Raw genomic sequence first — 18,511 nt, forward strand, 5'->3', positions numbered from 1 at the left:
AACAGAGCTCATAGACCATAGTTTGAGAACCTCTGGCATAGAGAGGACTCTTATAAAGTTTGCAGACGATACCAAGCTTGGAGGGGTTACAAGTGCTTTGGAGGATAGGATTAAAATTCAAAATCTGGACAAATGGGAAAAATGCTTTGAAGTAAATAGGATGAAATTCAGTAAGGACAAACGCAAAGTACTCTACTTAGGAAGGAACAATCAGCTGCATACATACGTAATTGGAAATGACTGCCTAGGAAGGAGTACTCAGGAAGGGATCGGGGGGGGTGTCAGTGGATCACAAGCAAGAGGAGTCAGTGTAACTGTTGCGAACCAAAAAAAGCAGCAAATGTCATTCTGGGCTGCATTAGCAGGAGTGTTGTAAGGAAAACATGAAGTAATTCTTCTCTACTCTGTGCTGGTTAGGCCTCAACTGGAGTATCGTGTCCAATTCTGGGCACCACATTTCAGGAAAGATGTGGCTAAATTAGAGAAAGTCCAGAGACTAGCAACAAAAATGATTAAAGGTCTAGAAAACATGACCTATGAGAGAAGACTGAAAAAACTGGGTTTGTTTAGTCTGGAGAAAACTGAGAAGTTTTCAAGTACATAAAAGGTTGTTACAAGGAGGAGGGAGAAAAAAAGTTCTCCTTAACCTCTGGGGTTAGGACAGGAAACAGTGGGCTTAAATTGCAGCAAGGGCAGCTTGGGTGGGACATTAGGAAAAACTTCCTGTCAGGGTGGTTAAGCACTGGAATAAATTGCCTTGGGAGGTAGTGGGGTCTCAGTCACTGGAGATTTTTAAGAGCAGGTTAGACAAACACCTATCAGGGATGGTCTAGATAATACTTAGTCCTGCCTTGAGTGCAGGGGACCTCTTGAGTCCCTTCCAGTCGTAGGACTAGCATTCTAGGAGGCTGAGACTTCAAAGACAAAGCTACCAGTTTGTCTCCATGTTTTGTAAGGTTATGAGTGAGGTTGCAAGAGGTTTTCTAAAAAGCTTCCCCTCTCCCTGCTCCCCCACCCAAAAAGAGTTTGGAACTTTACTACAGACTGTTGCAGTTTTACCATGCCAACTGAAATGGCCTGAGATTTAAGTTAAGTTGTTTGTGAAGTTTTTATAAATACTTTGTGAGCTACTTCAAGACTTCAATTTAAGTAGTCTTATAAAATGGTACCTAAAAAGCTTTCTGGCTATCATAGTTAGCTTTTAAGTAACCCCATGAAGTAACTTGGAATGTACAACCACCACCATTTTAGCACTCTTGCTTATACCTGTCAGGATATATTCTTATATTTGATTATTAAATTATGCTGCAATAATAGGTTTCCTCTGATACAGAATACCAATGGAGAAGGTGAAGTTGATTTAAATCTAGTTTAAATCATAAAATATATAAAGTCATAGTCCTTGCATCTTCCTTTTACAGACAAAGTTGTCTGTTTTCAGATATAGTCTGCCTGAGGAACAACTTCTACCAAAATATACCAGGTGGCTTTTGTCTTAGGTGTGAAGGATATTGTGGTTAGCAAAGTTATGTAATGTGTATCAGTTCAAGTGACAAGACAGGCACTGAAAGATCCTACATGGTCATGTGGTTTGCACCTCATGAAGGCAAGTGTGTATTCACAATTCTGATGCTACAGCCTATTAAGCACTTTTTGTAGTAATAAACTGAGCATAAGCAGCGCTCCAGAAGAACACTACAGAAGTGGCTAGGGTTGATTCACTCCAGAAGGAAATTTGGTCCCCAGGTGATTGCAATTTGTCTAGTCTGCTATTGAAAGCTAAGTTAAGATGTGCCTATCAATTTTCACGGGCTCCTTTAGCTTACAAGGTGGGGCTACTTCCCCAGATCACAAATGTTCACAGATATCTTACTTGTGTGTTTCTACCAAACTAGTCACTAACACTTCAGTAGAAAAAAGTCTCAAGGTTATAACATGTGCATCAGAGTCTCTTAAGCACTAGAGAAAAGTACTTTGGATAATGCAGCCCAAATATGACTCCAACTCTCCAATATGTTCAAGAGTTTAAACTAGCTATGTACTGCTGTATACCCCTGGAAAGAGGCCTCATGTATGTTCAGGGAAAGGTACACGAGTTACCTGACAGTTTAGACTTTAAGACCGACTACTCTTTGTGCCTAGCCTCACTTTAAAGTAATATAGTAAAAGCCCACAGCGTTTGAGAAAACAGCTTCCCCTGGGTCTTTAACTCTCACTATTGCTTTACAAATGGACAGCAATACTAACTGGGAACTTTCCTGTTAACGTGTAGCTGAACTAAACACACCAGATCCAAATCTAACAAGTAGACTATGAAAGAAAACTCAGGTCTTTATTACATTGAAGCTTATTTAATTCCCATTTTGAAAGCAATACCCTGCTCAATTTTCAGTCCGAAATCTGATTAGGAAGCTGCAGATCGCTTTTAGGTCCTCTGACAATCAAGAGGGCTATTACTCAGACTAGTTGCAAAAGCAAAAATAGTGCAAAACAATATTCACTATTGGATGCAACAGCTGATTGGTTAAAAGCATGTTTCTTCCCTGCCACACTCCAGATAGTCCTACTAAAATGCAAATACACAGAACAATCACAACATGTTCATGGTGGTTGGTAGTGGACTACTGATTCTTTCAGCTGTAAATCACTTGTTTAAATCCAACCTTGGCTGATGGTGACAAAGTATCATCCACTGACTATTCAGTGGCTTGCCTCTAAATGAATTTGTGGGTTCAGACCACTGGGCAGACATCTATAATAGTTATAACTAAGCCTGAAAAGGCCAAAAATTGAATGTGGAGGGGAGTCTCTGTTCACCTATCAGGCAATTGTAATTAAGGTGTACTGTTTCCAGTGTGCCAGAAGTTTGCACTGCTAATTATATTGTCACCTCCATAGTATAAAGTTAACTGCTTTTGAGAACACATGCAACTGAAGCCATGTCAGTTTAATATATTTTTCCGATTTAGAGAATCTATGGCAGGTCATACATAATTCAAGGCACAAGGAACTGTACCATCCAGTATTGGCTTACAGACATAAAAACTACCTTCACAGTGCAATAGTATACTGATATTACCCATAACTACATACATTTAAGCATATTTGAATGCATGATCATACAGCACAGTTCTGCATACCAACTGGATGATAATTTACATAGCGGGAAAGAGCCCATAATGTTCACTGCTTGTCATTCCTCAGTACTTCAAACTAGGAGATCAAAATATCTACAAACTAGGCTATTTTGAAGGTACCACACTATTTAGCATCTCTCATGCTGCATGGTGCCTTTTCTAAGCATGTTTTTAGATTTGTACAGGTGATGAAGTACTTCAACAGCAGAAGTAGATATGCTTATATATCCAAGTGATGCTCTTGGTCAAAGTGTATGCTTGAGATGGATTCTAAGCTAAGTTTACTTCCTGATTTGGAATTAGACATTGCATCTGGCATTATGGGACTGACTAGTGCAGTGCTTTTCAAGCTCTCTGTGTGGGGCACCGGCAATTTTTTTCCTCCCCCAATGTGCGCGCAGACCAGCAGCCAATGGCTTGCGGACCGGCACCGGTCTGCAGACCACCACTTTGAGTAGCACTAGACTAGTGGACTTACTATGGATTCTGTAGCAAGCAGTAGTAAAAGCCTAACTGAAGCGGAAATAATTTCCACTGTAAGTCTGATTTTACCACTTGCTCCCAAATGTTGAATAAAAACTTGTTTTGACTTGAAATTTCATGTGTGTTCTTAAGTCAGAGGAGAGTTTGACATTAAGACAGCCTATTTCAATTAAAACGTAAGGGTTTTAAGTTTGTTTTCCCTTTTAAAAATGTTTTGCTTACTCAAGTCAGTTGTGCTTTTACTAAAGACCTCCAATTTTACAATTTAAGCACTTGGATCCAGAACACAATCCTAGTTTAGCCTTTGATATATCTAAATTACTTATTTTTCAGTTAAAGCTTTTGCAAACATTAAGTGCATGCCTACACAATTAATATTCATCCTCAGTATGTCAGTTCAGCCTATAGAATATTCAGACTAAGGGCACGCCTTCACACCAGCTGGGAGAGCGCTTCCCCATATAGGTAGACAGGCCAGCATGCTAGCAATAGCAGCAGCTGTCGTGGCACAGGTGGCTGCTTAACTAGCAGCCCACTATGTATCCAGGGGTTCCAGTGAGACTGCACTCAGGCAGCAGCTAGTCTAAATTTCTATAGCAACATTAGTATTTTTAGCATGCCAGATTGAGCAAAGCTAGCACATCTGCCAACCCACACTGCAAAGTACCCTTTTAGCCAGTGTGTAGACATACAGGTGGTCATCTGGCTTATATTTAGGGTAAGTGTAGGTTAAACCAACACACCAAACCTAAATCAAGTTAGGAGTGTCCACACAAAGTTGCATCAATAATTGAACTGGTTTAACACCAATACCTCTGAACCTATGCAACTCTATGTTAACGAGGCCTAAGACTTAGTGCTTAAATTCCACAGTCCCAACCTGGTAGGTCAAGGGCTTTAGATGGATTTTTAAAAATAAATCTATATAAATAAAATGGAGAGTATATAGTCCTCAGCCCCTACAACTATATTCAATGAACCTACATTACTCCACTGGAAAAGCATCCATATTCTGAAACAGAAAAGTGGGGGAATTAAAGCGAACTTATTCACAGTGTGTACAAGGGAATGACAAGGTTCTTTCTACTTTCTAGCATACAAAACCTGTACAAGCCAATTTTATGTAGTGGCTTCTCTCAACTCCCTGGAAGACCCTAGTTATAAGCAATTTTTCTTCATTCTTGCCCTAGCAACTCAAAGATCAGTTTCTCAAATGCTCTAAAAGCTTGAATAAAACTTAGTTTCTAAACATAGGCACACAAGCCACACCTTTCTATTTTATCCTATTCATCCTCAGTGTTGGTTAGAGATCAGCCTGTATACAGTGTTCACACTATAAGCCAGATAAATGCCAGATTAAATTATGTCCGTATCCTTACTTTATGGAATTGAGACCACTGTTTTAAGTGTTTATTAATTTTACAAGTGAAATGCTGTCAACTTATAGTCAGTATTTTATCTGTTAAATCACTGTTCCTTTGTAATGCAGTTTGACAGTAAGCTGCAAGGCACAATGCAAGTCTGTTGAAGTTCCAGTACATAGGGCTAAAGTGATGTGGCAGTTAACACATCTCCCTCCTCCACAGGTCAAGATTTTGATGAATTAGACATATGTATGCTGCATTTAATGCAGTACATCAAATATATTCAGCTGCTTTACAAAGATATCCCAGTTTTTGTATACTCAAAATATTTGACTCATTTTAGTTTGATATGGCTGACTAGCACACCTGTACATTGCTTTGGAGACTCCTAGGTAGTTTAAAACTCTCTCCGACGGATTGGAGGACCTCCTTTTTTCGTACTGCATCAAAGCCATGTCCACCACTTAATCCATCTGTTTTTCCATCCTATATAAAATAAGAGGCCCATCTCATTAGGAAGCACCTCAAACATAAGCTTTAGAAACTAAACCAACACTAGAAGTTCCAATCCATCTTCAAGCGCTAAGAACATTTGAGTACTTTACAGTGGCTACATTGCTTTGAACTATTTTTAGTACAGTATCAAGTTATGCACATAGCTAGGAGCACTAGTGCCATTACGTTTAGAGAGATTTATCAGCTGGAAAAAAATCAGCCTCTCTCCTCCCATACTACCAATACGAGTGGAAGCATGCAGCTTTACAATATACCACAGTGAAAAGTGTTTATGAAGACCATTTTAACTATACGTGTTCAAGATTTGCTAAATAACCTTACTCCCACATTCTTTATCACCCACTGTTTTACGTTACCCACTCGTTTCACTTCAGATTCATGCTTCTGTCTGCGATCCCGTCTCTAGATACAAGAATATCCACTTTTCAGTATTGTGGATCTTATATTGATCTTGTCCATCTAATCTAGTCATTTACTGAAGAAAGACAGCTTTAAAAAGAAGTAGAGTTGGACAATACCTGTGTACAGACCACTTCAGTGGCTCTCTATTTGCCATCTATGGTCTTACTAAAATTTAGATCAAGCCTAATTTCTACTTTGGAAGCATGCCTCTCCAGATACTGATCTGTTCACTATCGATTTCTCCAAGCTACTTGTGTACACAGTTGGGGAAGAGGGAGAAGAAATTTAAAATTAAGCTGGAATGTTGTTGGATCCTGCAAAACCTTGCATTGTCTATGTTACTAAACTGAACCACTGTGTTAGAGTTTCCAAAACATTCCAGAATAGTAGTTCAGCATATTGATTCATCTGGAAATGCATACTTAAGCATCAATTAAGTTGATTAACTTCTAGATCAAGTAAAAATACCCCTTAAAAGCTATTTTAGTTAAAAACCTAAAAACTTAAAGTGCTATTTGTACATACTACTTTAAGTATCTGATCTTTGTCAGAGTCGTACCCGATTTGTAGTGTTAATGCAAGTGGACATTTAGAGAGCTATCAGCTGCAGAAGAGCTAAATGAATTCTATTCTGCCTTATGCAAAAATGTAATTTTCATTTGAGGCCCAACCGCAGTATTACTGGGGTTGATGCAAGAAGCAAGGAGAGCATTTTGCTTTCCAGATGCATCAAGCTTTAGGATATCAGTTAAAAATCTGACTTAACCCACTCAGAAGTGACATGGAAATCCAAGTACAGAACTCCACAATGCAAGTCTTACAAATCCTCTGACTACTGTATTGCTTTAGTCTGAAATACTCACATTATAAGCTTAATGAGAGTTAATACTACCTATGCCAACTCACATCTTTGGGTTCCACATCACACTTCTTTGGCCCAATCTGCTCCTTTGGCATAAGATTTGCCGCTCCCCAGGACTTTGGAGTATTCTGTAACTGCTGCGATGATGCTGGCTGCTGCTGGTCAGATGTTTCCCAGGACTTCACAGGTTCCTGCTTCTTTTGTTCTGGTTCCTCCCTAACACGCGCTTCCCAGGACTTCACAGGTTCCTGCTTCTTTTGTTCTGGTTCCTCCCTAACACGCGCTCCCCAAGGCTTCACAGGTTCCTGCTTCTTTTGTTCTGGTTCCTCCCTAACACGCGCTCCCCAAGGCTTCACAGGTTCCTGCTTCTTTTGTTCTGGTTCCTCCCTATTTTGGGTTATCCAAGGCTTCACAGGTTCCTGCTTCTTTTGCTCTGGTTCCTCCCTAGTTTGGGTTATCCAAGGTCTTTGAGATTCTTGCTTTTGGACTGGCTCTTCCTGAATGTTTGTTGCCCAAGGTCTTGGAGATTCCTGCTTCCTTTGTTCCTGCTCTTCCTGAACTTTTGTGGACCAAAGTCTGGGAGATTCCTGCTTCCTCTGTTCCTGCTCTTCCCTAACTTTTGTTATCCAAGGTTTTGGGGAATCCTGCTCCTCCCTAACATGCATTACCCAAGGCTTTGGAGTCTCCTGCTTTTTCTGTTCTTCCTCCCTAACCTTAGTTTCCCAGGGCTTTGAAGACTCCTGCTTCTGTCCCTCCTCTTCCCTAACACAAGCTTCCCAGAGCTTTGGAGATTCCTGCTTCTTCTGTTCCTGATGCCTACCACAAGATTCCCAAGGCTTCAGAGATTCCTGCTTCTGCTTCTTTTGTTCCTGTTCTTCTATATCAACAAGCATTTCCCAGGATTTTGGAGGTTCTTGCTTTCTAGTGTACTCTGCTTCCCACGGTTTGCATTCTTTAGGCTTCTTGATAGAGCATTCTGCTTCAGGCAAATAGCGCCTGTTGAGAAACTACAGACCAAAAAAATTTAGTGGCTCAAGAAAAACATTGCTACCAGAGTTTAGCTCAGTTTTTTAGTGAGAAAAAAAACTTTCTGTAGTTGAGTGACCTAACCAAAACTGACAACACAGGCAGCCAGCTGAAGAATTGCTTTGTTTCAGTACAAAGAGACTTGGTTTTATCCTACAATATTGCAGACACTGAATAGTTACTCTTTCCAGCATGTTGTAGAGAAGCACCACAATGAAACGGAATTGAACACTTAAACATCTAGAAATATGCACAAATTGAGTAGCCATATAATCTTATTGCTCTTACCCTTGTCCTTCCTCATTCCATGGCTTCTCTATTTGTTATCCACAATCATGCCATGTTTAAAATTCAGTTGTAATTTCTGCAGGACATTGACCTCATCCTGTATAGCACCTAAAACACCTTGGTGTGAATAGTACGAATACTATTTCTTTCATTAAAGAACAAGATCTTGCTCTTTTGGCTTATTTGATCCCCTGAAAGCTCATAATAAACTAGCTCTTCTATTTACTGGAAGTTCAGATCATAGCTAATGACCAGATCCTAGAGACAATTCGTTTGAATCACCAGAACAAGTCTCAGTGCATTCCTGCTCAGAGCCAGGAAGTTAGATATAAACTGGAAGTAGCTTGCAGAGGCTAGTAGCTATGCTACAGGCCAGTAAAGATCTGAACATGACAGACTACTACTTACTGGCTGTGTTCTGTCTGCTTAATTAGTTACAGCACAGAATTGGAAGTCTAAACTGGCTGGGCAAACTCTAGAAGACTAAATTTTAGTTTTAGTATACTATAAAAAAAATCTGTTTTATTTGCTATACTCCCTGTAGTGGGATATTTGGAAGGTTGGGATACAAAGACATTGCTTCATTTCAAACTGCCAAAAAGGTCCCCTTTTCAGGATTAAGCATCAAAAAAAGTTTCTGCTTTATGATGCTGCTTATTGAAATGTATGATTAGGCTCGTAGTTCTGAAGCAGATTTAAAGGACATTTGTGGTCTACAGACTGTTGGGCCAAATTCTGTAGCAATTTTACAGTATCAATTAACTACTAATAGTCAAATCAATATCTAGGGACCCCTACTTTGGTTTTACAAAGCCAGAACACCATTCTTAACTCTGCCATAGTGTTAAATCTAGGTAACAAAAGTTAAGAGCTTAACATTTTAGAAGACTCCTGTATTTGTAATTGTGTATTGTCTGATGCAGTAGTACTAGAGAATCCATCTTCTCGAAACAGGAATAAAGACACAAGTAGCTGAACCTACACAATCTGAAGCTTTGTTTTTTTCCACTGAATTTATAAAAATGCTCCAAAGGGTCAGCAAATGTATTAAACCATTCCTGCTCAATGCTAAGCCTTAGCAGGGGGGTTTACATTCTACCCCATATATTTCTGGAATGTTAATGTTCCTTTGGATTAAGACTAAAAGTTAGAGCTTTAAGTTTTTAATTTTTCTACTTTGGAAGCAGCATATCTAGACCATTGTTTGGTTTTCTGTTCTAAGATCTTGGCTAAAATTTTGCTGGACAGCAGTTCCCTAGTGTTTCACAACTTTTGTACAATACATTAAGACTAATATCAGAATTAAGTTACCACCCAGAGGCGTAACTACTTTTAAACACAATTAAATGTATTCTAACAGTTAAATTCAGTATTTTACCTCTTGTGGCTGTATCTCAGACTGCAAAAGCTTCATAAGGGGTTCTAGAAAGAGGGAGGACATTAATTTGCTTCAGATTATTACAGAGAGAAACATGAAACCTCAGTGTCCCAACAAAGTCCATTTAAAAAAAAAAATCACTGATTTGACAATTAGTTAAAAGTCATCAATTGCTGATCTGAAGGATTTTCTAAAACATTCATAATTTATGTTCTGCATTAAACACGAAGCTTAGGTCTTCCCAAACTTTGGTTTTGTAAAAATTTTAAACTTAAAAGTACAAATTAAAAAAAGGAAAGATTCAGAAAAACATTCCCTTGCAGTATCTATAACCCAAGCACTGTAGTAGTGCACTCAAAAGTGACATTTACCTGCAACAGGCATTTCCCACAGCTTCAACAATGAGGTTGTCAAAAGCACAGACAGCATATGTTAGATAAGAAAATAGATTAAACTGAATTTTTGATCCAAAGAGATACTAGTATCGGTGAAACCATTCCCTTACTGGTGTTATGTGGTGTTCAAACCAACATATACTGTTGCAAGTTTTGTACAGTATATTTTAGTTACTGATATGCCAACTGAATTTAGCTGTACTGTAGTCCAAAAAAATCCACTGGATTAAGCTTCTGCATACTTGCAATATGATTAAGTTGATAAAAACTAAGCTATTCAAGATCTCTGAACACTCAGCTCTTTGAGAAGCTTATCTTAACATGGATCAGGAATTACACTTGGAAATATACTCAACCTGGCTCTTTGACAGACTCTCCTTTTGGAAACTGTCTTGGTCTCTCAGATTTTCTCATTATTTCCTCTTCCAATTCCTCTTTTACTTGCATGTTGCGAGGCACAGGAATATTTTCAAAATATCTGGAGTTTAAGAGTTTGGATAATAGTTCCTTCATATGTTTATCTGAAGAGTAAAAAATTTTATATATGTATATAAATATAAAAATGTTGATATGCAAGACAGGTTAAAAAAAGTTCACATCTTACAATCTGAAGATGTGTCCTTTGAAGCTGCTTTATATTTAAACTACAATGTCTAACCCAGTGGTCTCCAACCTTTTTACACACAAGATCACTTTTTGAATTTAAGACCCAGGATTTACCCTGCCCCTATCTCGAGGCCCCACCCTGCTCACTTGCTCGTTCTCCCTACCCTCACTCACTTTCATCAGCCTGGGGCAGGGGTGCAGGTTCTGTGCTGGGGCTGAGGGGTTTGGAATTGGGGGCTCCGGGCAGAGAGACTGGGGCAGGGTACAGGAGGGGATGAGGGGTGCGGGGTGCAAGCTCTGGGAGGGAGTTTGGGTCCAAGTTGGGGCTCCAGGCTGGGGCAGGGATACAAAAGGCGGTGCAAGATGCAGGCTCTGGCCGGGAGGTGCTTACCACAGGTGGCTACCAGTAAGCGGTGCAGCAGGCACAAGGCAGGCTCCCTACCTGCCTTGACCCCACACTGCTCCCCGAAGCAGCTGGCATGTTTCTGCAGGCCGCAGGGGAGAGGGCCAGGAGGCAGGTGACTCCGCATAAGCTGCTGCTGCCACCCCACAGCACCAACTGCAGCTCCCATTGACTGCAGTTCACAGCCAATGATAGCTGCGGAGTCAGAACGGGGGCAGCAGCATGTGGACCTGACTGCCTCCCACCTCCCCCACCTCTGCTGGGTCACTGGACTGTTAGCAGCCAGAGATTGAAATTGACTGGCAGAGGCTCCAGGATTGACCAGTCGATTGAGATCTATTGGTTGGTGACCACTGGTCTAGCCCAACCCCAAAAGGCAAAAACTTCTTGTATAGCATTTTAGACAAGTTATCACTAATCACGCAAAACTGTAATACATTACTGAGCCACAAGTTACAACATCTAGGTAAAGGAGAAGATATTTTCAGATGGTATTAGGATGTTTTAGATAGTGTAGCAGGTGAAGACTTCTCTGCAAGTCTAGTAGTGGTAAGATGAGTGAGAAGCGAGGAGTAGTACTGGACAAGAAAAAAGAATAGCAATGAGAAGAGAGCAGATATATTAGGCTGAAGTTTGTAGAAATCAAGACAAATGTTAACAGGATCATGAAGGAAAGCTCCAACAGGGGATGAAGATGCATAGCATGTTAGTTTTGGTGTGTAAGAAAGCAGACAGTACAATTTGACAAACTAGAGTAGAGAGGGCTGAGACTTCAAGGCAAGGGGGAGACACATCTGAAAAAGTTTCAGAAGAGGCAGGTTGCCAGAAGGAAAGCTCAGTCAATGATAACAGTAATGGACAGGAGGCAAGTGAGTTCCAAGGAGGAGCTGGAGATCATGTAATCAAAGGAGTACACGTTTCTCTGCCTAGACATTTAGATGAAGCTGAGAAAGCTTCTTAGTCAAGCCTGTGGCATTAGTGTGATGCTTCACAGGGTATGCAAGCTTGTGAGGCACCTTGCTAGCCCCCTACTCAGTGTGAGGAAGTCTAGTCTATGCCAGCTGTGGATCAGCTCTGACTCCACCAGCCTCTGGCAACACAAGTACTACCTTCCCAGGCCTCAGTAGACCTCAGTTTCTGTGTACAAGCTAGAAATAGGCACACCAGACATTCCTCTGCTTTGCCCAGCTCCTGTGCCACTGAATTCTCAGATTCATTACTCCCAAAGAAATAGTACACACGAGCCTGATAGTTTGAACTCAGAATTACCGCCCACTTAACATACCACACATTTATATTTAAAACAAGAATAAGTTTAAGAACAGAGATTCAAATGACAATATTGAAATCATAACCTGCCTAGAGCCTTAACTCACAAGACATTCCTATCTCCTACAGGATAGCTTACCCATATAGTTCTTTTCCCATAATTTTCAGGCAGGTTTGTTGAGATCCCTTTCATGAGATCAAGCGCACTGGCAGCTTGCCCTCAGACTGAAGGATACCAGCAGGTGAATCTGCACCCTAAATATACTATACCAGATCTTTTGATCTTCACTTGCAAAATAGGTCCCCCCCCCACCCCCCTTTCCTGGTAATTATTCTGAAGTCATTAGCATTTGACTTGATACGTTAATAGATTTCTATTTTGAGACATAATACAGAATGGCCCACCAAGAAGATGAGTCTCCCCCCACCTCCTGCCTGGAGAAGTTTGTCTAATACATGCTACCTTGTAGTTAAAGACAAGTCACTTGAAGTCCTACAGAACATAATTTTCAGTATAAACACAACTTTAGATATCTTCTGTACATCTTTCAATAATTATGACCACCAACATAATGTGCTTTCAGCAGAAAGCTTATAACACCCCATTTTGGGCAATCCAGAGGATCTCTGGACCACTATGTACACCTGTGCCCTCTGCTAGTTAGCGTTAAGAGGTCCTTGGATCAGTTAGATCTATAACACAATACATTAGGTGAGATTATTAGCCAAGATAGTGACAAAGAACACAGAAGAGCCAAGTGTCAAGAACTGAACGTCATGAGGGGACCCTGGTGCACAGCAGTCAGACAACAAGTGATGAAATAAGTGAAACTGACAGGAGAGCCAGAGAAACACACAAAGAAAGTCCAAGAGGATTCTATGCTCTAGTGTCGGCAAGAATGAGGAAGAGGAGCTGCCAGCTTCAGCAATGTTAACTATGCAAGTGCTTGTTGACAGAGTAAAATCCAGCTTGCGCTTGGTCTAGGACTGAATGATTAAATGGACAGAGCAGCTTCAGGAAGAGAAGAATAAAAATGGGTTGAAAGTTATTAGGGTTTAAGTAACATACAGAAGATCTCTCCTCTAATACAATAAGACTACAGTGCTTTAGAGCCCTCAATGCCCCCTGGCAGAGGGTTCGCTAGCATGTAATGGCAACTCTTAACACATTGTTATGGTATTTGACAAAGAATGTCATGTAATATATCAAAAAACTTTATCATGCTGGTCATGATCTTTGCAAGATTGATGGATGGATGGGATGTGTAAGCCAGGCAGGGTTAATAAGGGTTTCCCAGGCAAAGGAATATTGACTTGCCTCGCTCTCCAAGTCTTGAATGCAAATGAAACCAGGTGAGCCAGAGACAATGGGAATTATATTTGCATACCGAGTCAACAGAAAATGCAAGTTTACAGAATGATAACAAGAGCAGCAGACATGGCATCTGCACCCCAAAGAACAAACAGCAGGGGAGAGGAACTTAGTCCAGTAGTACACTTCAAAAGGATACATTTCAAAGGTTTCCTGGACTATAAGAACAGGGAGAAAAGGCATTGTGATGATCTGTCACTGAGGGAGCGTAAAGCAAAATGCTTTTTGTATCTATGATAGCTGAATACTGGCTCTAAGGACATGTGATGCTGAGGAGGCTCAGTAAGAAGCTGATAAAGATTTCAGCTAGTTATATTTTAGTCACTAGAAAGCATGTTATACTTGTTTTATTTGTAACCATTTTTTGTTCCTATTATCCTCACTTGGTATCACTTCAATCTGTTCTTTATTAATAAACTTATTGGTTTTATTGTAAGTTCATCTCAGCGCAAAATATATGAAAGTGAGACTCCTCAGCTGAGCTAACAGGCTGGTGTGCATACTGCAGATTTGGAAATTTGTGTGGGCACAGTGATGGGCTGCATACTGCAGGACAACACTTCAAGGGAGCAGGGGTGGGAATGAAGTGCACCAAGTATTACCTTCAAGACCAAGTAAAGGCTGGTAGAGTCCTGAAAAACCTTTGGCATGCAGCCCACCAGGGTAAACCCCATGGTGGGCCAGGCGGTTGTTTACCTGCTGCTTGTGCCGGTTTGGCCGATCACAGCTCCCACTGGCCACGGCTTGTCACTCTAGGCCAATGGAGGCTGCAGGAAACAGCAGCCAGCACATCCCTCGGCCCATGCCGCTTCCCACAGCCCCCATTGGCCTAGAACAGCAAACCATGGCCAGTGGGAGCTGCGATCGGCTGAACCTGTGCACGCAGCAGGTCAAAAAAACCTGCCTGGCCCACCTGGGGGTTTACCCTGGTGGGCCGCAGGCCAAAGGTTGCTGATCCCTGGACTGGAGCATCAGGTAACCAGTCACAAGCAGTTTAGCATCAAACTGCTCTCTGAGGCAAAGCAGGAACCAAGTGACTTGCAGTTCTGGACATGTCAAAAAAGCTAAGGGTGGGTTGTGGAATGGGCATATGTAACACCCCAAAGAACAGTTACTAGAGGGTAACTTTTTCTTTAAGTAATTGCATATATGTCCATTCACTGTAAGTGACTCCTAAGTGGTTTTTTCAATGGAGGTGGGGCTACGAGTCTCACCTGAAGAATTACTGTAGGACTACTTTCCCTATATTCACTTTGTCCCTTGATGCAGTCGTAATTACATAAATGTCTTGCAAAAGTATGTACAGAGGCCTGGGTTGCTACCCTCAAGTGTCAGTAGGAACATTTCCCACAAATGCAGTAAATATTGAACGTGCTCTAGATCAATGCAATAAATATTTCAGTAGTCGTCAGATCTTTGGCAGTGTAAGACATGGAAATGTGGCTGGTAACCCATTTAAAAAAGTCTAACTCAGGATGAGTTCTCATTCTCTACCAAGAACAAAACCTTTTCAGCTCTGTTTCCTATTCAGATAAAATGCCAAAGCAATACTGACTGAGATAGACAAAATATTTTGGATATGAATTTGGAATGAGACCTAGGCTGCGCCTTGCCCTTGTAGAATACTGCATGAGGGTCAATAACCGTAGCATACAATTCCCCCATTTATGTAATGGCTACTAAAGCAGCTACTTTATCCAAAAGATGCAATATCAAACAAGAGGATAAAGGCTCAAATAGAGGCCCTATAAAAGCTAAAAACTAAACATGTCACATGACAGTTGGATCCAGATAGCCAATCCTCAGGAATCTGGTTACCATGGGATGAGTGGAGACAGTCCTTCCAGCAGTGCAAGGGTGAAATGCAAAAATTGAAGTCCAATGCATTTTGACTGGACTGCTAGATCAGGGGTTCTCAAATTGCAGGCTGTGACCCTCAAGGGGTTGCAAAGTTATTACTTGGGGGGGTTACAAGCTGTCAACCTCCAACCCAAACCCCGCTTTGCCTCCAGCATTTATAATGGTGTTAAATATTTATAAATTAAAACAAAAATTGGTAAGGGGGTTGCACTCAGGCTTGCTGTGTGAAAGGGGTCACCAATACAAAAGTGAGAACCACTGTGCTACACGTAGTCCAATATTTTCTGGACTGCAAACTGTAGGATACATGGTGGTGAGCTGCACAGATGGAGACATTTCCACTTACTAAAGCAAGTAGCTCTTGTGGAAGGTTTTCTACTATTAAGCAAAATATTCCAGACTGCTGCTGAACAGTGTGCCTCTTCTGGGATTAGCCAGAAAGAAAAAGTCATGAAGCAAAGCATGTAGGTGTTGCACCTGAACCCACGAACATGATTCTGGGATATTAAGTTCCTGACTAGCAGCAGAAGTAAGGGAGCTTTGGTGGCCTGCCTGTACAAACCCAAGTACCAAGGTTATTCCTCCCAGGCTGGGGCTCTGAGGACCCCCCTGCCCCAGTCTTGTTTGAGTTTTTTTTTTTAACCACCACCACTCTGGAAATTAGTATTGGTGGGTAAGCATACAGAAGATCATGTTTCCATGGAAACATGTAAGCATCTGAGATGGAAGCCTGACTGATCTGTTCTGGAATAGAAATGGAGGCATTTTCCTGTTCTGCTCAAAGGAGACTAACATTCTTGACTTGAGACCACTCATAATCTAGACTGAACAATTTGGCTAGAGGATCTGCCAGGCAACTGATTGCCTGGAACATGTGAAGCCTTGAGAATTATTCAATCCCTTATGCAGAAATTCCACTGTTTAACCTATGTCAAGAGGCAGTCTTTGACCTGGTACCCCCTACCTGCTTACATAAAACAGCTGCGATGTCTGAGCACCTGTATGGCATTGCCATGAATGTGGTAGGAACTGCTGACATTTGGAATACTGCATGCAGTTAGAGAGTATTTGTGTAACCTGGCCTCACGAATGGACCATGTCCTGAGGTTGCTGTTCTGCCACATATGCTCCCCACTCCACAGCAGAAGCATTTGCTAGTAAAGTCATAGAAGGGAGAGTTGGTGAGAATAGGCCCACCCTCCACTGTCCTGATTCATCCACCAATCCAGGGACCACACTGGCTGGGATGCATACAAACATGTTCAGGTGACAGACTCACTTTACTCCCATCTGCATATATCAGGGATGGAATCTATCACATACATACAAGCAACCATTTTCCCCAAGAGCCTGAGGCAGTTATGTACTGTGGTGTGTAGTCTTCAAGAAGCAGCCACAAAAGGGTCCTAGATAGTCAAAAACTGAGTTTGGGGCAGGTATGTCCTGGCTGAAGTAGAGTCTAGGAATGTGTCAATGAAATATCTCCCTGCTGGATTATCAGACCTAAGCAGCTGAACAGATGGAGGATTTGTCCACTTGCTGACTAGAGTGATCCACTTGAATCAATCATCCAGTTATGGATATAATCATATGTCCCAAATCCAGAGGTAAGCTGCCACTAACACCATGCACTACATGAAAACCCTTAGTGCCAACAATAGCCTGAAGGGGAGTATAGTGAACTGGTAATGACCTTCTCCTACAATGAACTTTAGAAACCTTCTGTGACCCCAGTAGATTGCCACATGGAAGTAGGCATCCTGTAAGCTAAGGGCAGCACTCCATTCTCCCAGATCTAGCGCAAGGATAACGGACAAGGAAATCCATATGGAACTTCAACTTTTTGCTGCATCTGTTTAGTCTAGAATGGGCTTGACACCCCATCTGGATTTGAGAATTAAAAGATATTGGACTAAAAAAATAAATGTCTAACTGGATGAAAAATGAGTACCACTATGTACAGTTATATACTAATTACATACAAGCTCCGACTGCCAACAGTAAGAAGAAACTGAATGAGAACAGGGCCGCTTCATCCTTTATACTCTACTCCAGGCATGAAGAAAAAAGTGCGGGCCATACATGTCCAATCATATGGGCATTGCTAGAGAAAATACTCTGGCACCAGTCAAACTATGCAATCACTCAAAGAATTAGATTTTGCAGCCTTCAATGCATCTACAGATTGAGGAACTTTCCAGACCTCAGAGATGAAATGGCACTTTTGAAGGTGTTGATATCATGTTGATAGCATGTACTACTAATGTATTCTGACACAGAAGGGAAAGACTAAAGTTTACTTTGATAAAGTGTTAAAAGTTTCTCTCCTTATCTGCTTACATCCCTATGCTGTAAGTCCTCAGCAGTGGACCTTCACGGAGACTGTTGGGGCCAGTGAAAGTGCAAGTTTATTATACCCAATCCAGAAGAGTTTGAAGTTAGGGTTCCAGAATTAACTCATTGGCACACTGATCAATCTCCTTTGCAATAAAAATGCAAGCGTTATCACACTGAAGGGTTTAGTTTGGTCTCCAAGGTTAGTTCCGAATTGATGCATGGCTACTATTGCATAATATTCTAGAATAAAGCCAGCATGCATACAACCCACAGCTTCTAAACCATCAGTACTGAGAAAATGGTCCTATTCTCCAATAGGAAGCATGCCACTGTGTTGTATTAACTAGCCCTACTCTTAATATACAGATTAATTGACCATTACGCCTCAGTCAAAACACATTACACATCTCAGTCCTTTAAGATGAAGCATTCCAGGGAAGTATGCACAGTACTCAGTATGAGACCTCCAACTATGTTCATTTGTACAGCATCTTACACTTGCAAAATGCTCAGTATATTACATTATGTTTACCCAGGAATAAGTGTAGAAATTATGTTATTTATCCCCTCCCCAAATAGCCAAAAACTTACACGTCGTTCCAACCACAGCTTTCTCACTGCCTTCTAGAAGATCCCAGAAGTAGAGTGATGATTGCTCCATCTGGTCTTCAACACTTGAAAGCAAAAAGGAAAAAAAGTTAAGACCAGAGAAATGTTCCTTTAGCTATTCATTTTTCTGCTTATGATAATTTGTAGTCCTCAGCAGTTCTGTCTCTTTTCTTTAGGAACAGGATTAAAGTCAGGGCCATTCTT

The 18,511-nt window shown here is 41.1% G+C and overlaps 1 protein-coding gene across 7 annotated transcripts in view; it reads right to left on the reverse strand.

The window, feature by feature from the left end:
- Positions 1-18,511, reverse strand: part of CAPRIN2 (caprin family member 2) — a 74,263-nt gene that overhangs the window by 32,799 nt on the left and 22,953 nt on the right. For 5 of the 7 annotated variants that reach the window (XM_048829338.2, XM_075122600.1, XM_048829330.2 and 2 more), the window contains exons 6-10: positions 18,290-18,372; positions 10,208-10,372; positions 9,457-9,500; positions 6,809-7,771; positions 5,351-5,470 (exon numbers count right to left, since the gene is read on the reverse strand). In XM_048829338.2, the coding sequence (XP_048685295.2) occupies positions 5,351-5,470; positions 6,809-7,771; positions 9,457-9,500; positions 10,208-10,372; positions 18,290-18,372 (1,375 nt within the window). The remainder of the gene's footprint in view (positions 1-5,350; positions 5,471-6,808; positions 7,772-9,456; positions 9,501-10,207; positions 10,373-18,289; positions 18,373-18,511) is intronic. The other 2 variants (XM_075122627.1, XM_075122625.1) reach the window with 1 other exon arrangement.

This window comes from Caretta caretta, chromosome 1, assembly GCF_965140235.1.
Source record: "Caretta caretta isolate rCarCar2 chromosome 1, rCarCar1.hap1, whole genome shotgun sequence".
In the NCBI taxonomy this organism is placed as follows: Eukaryota; Metazoa; Chordata; order Testudines; family Cheloniidae; genus Caretta; species Caretta caretta.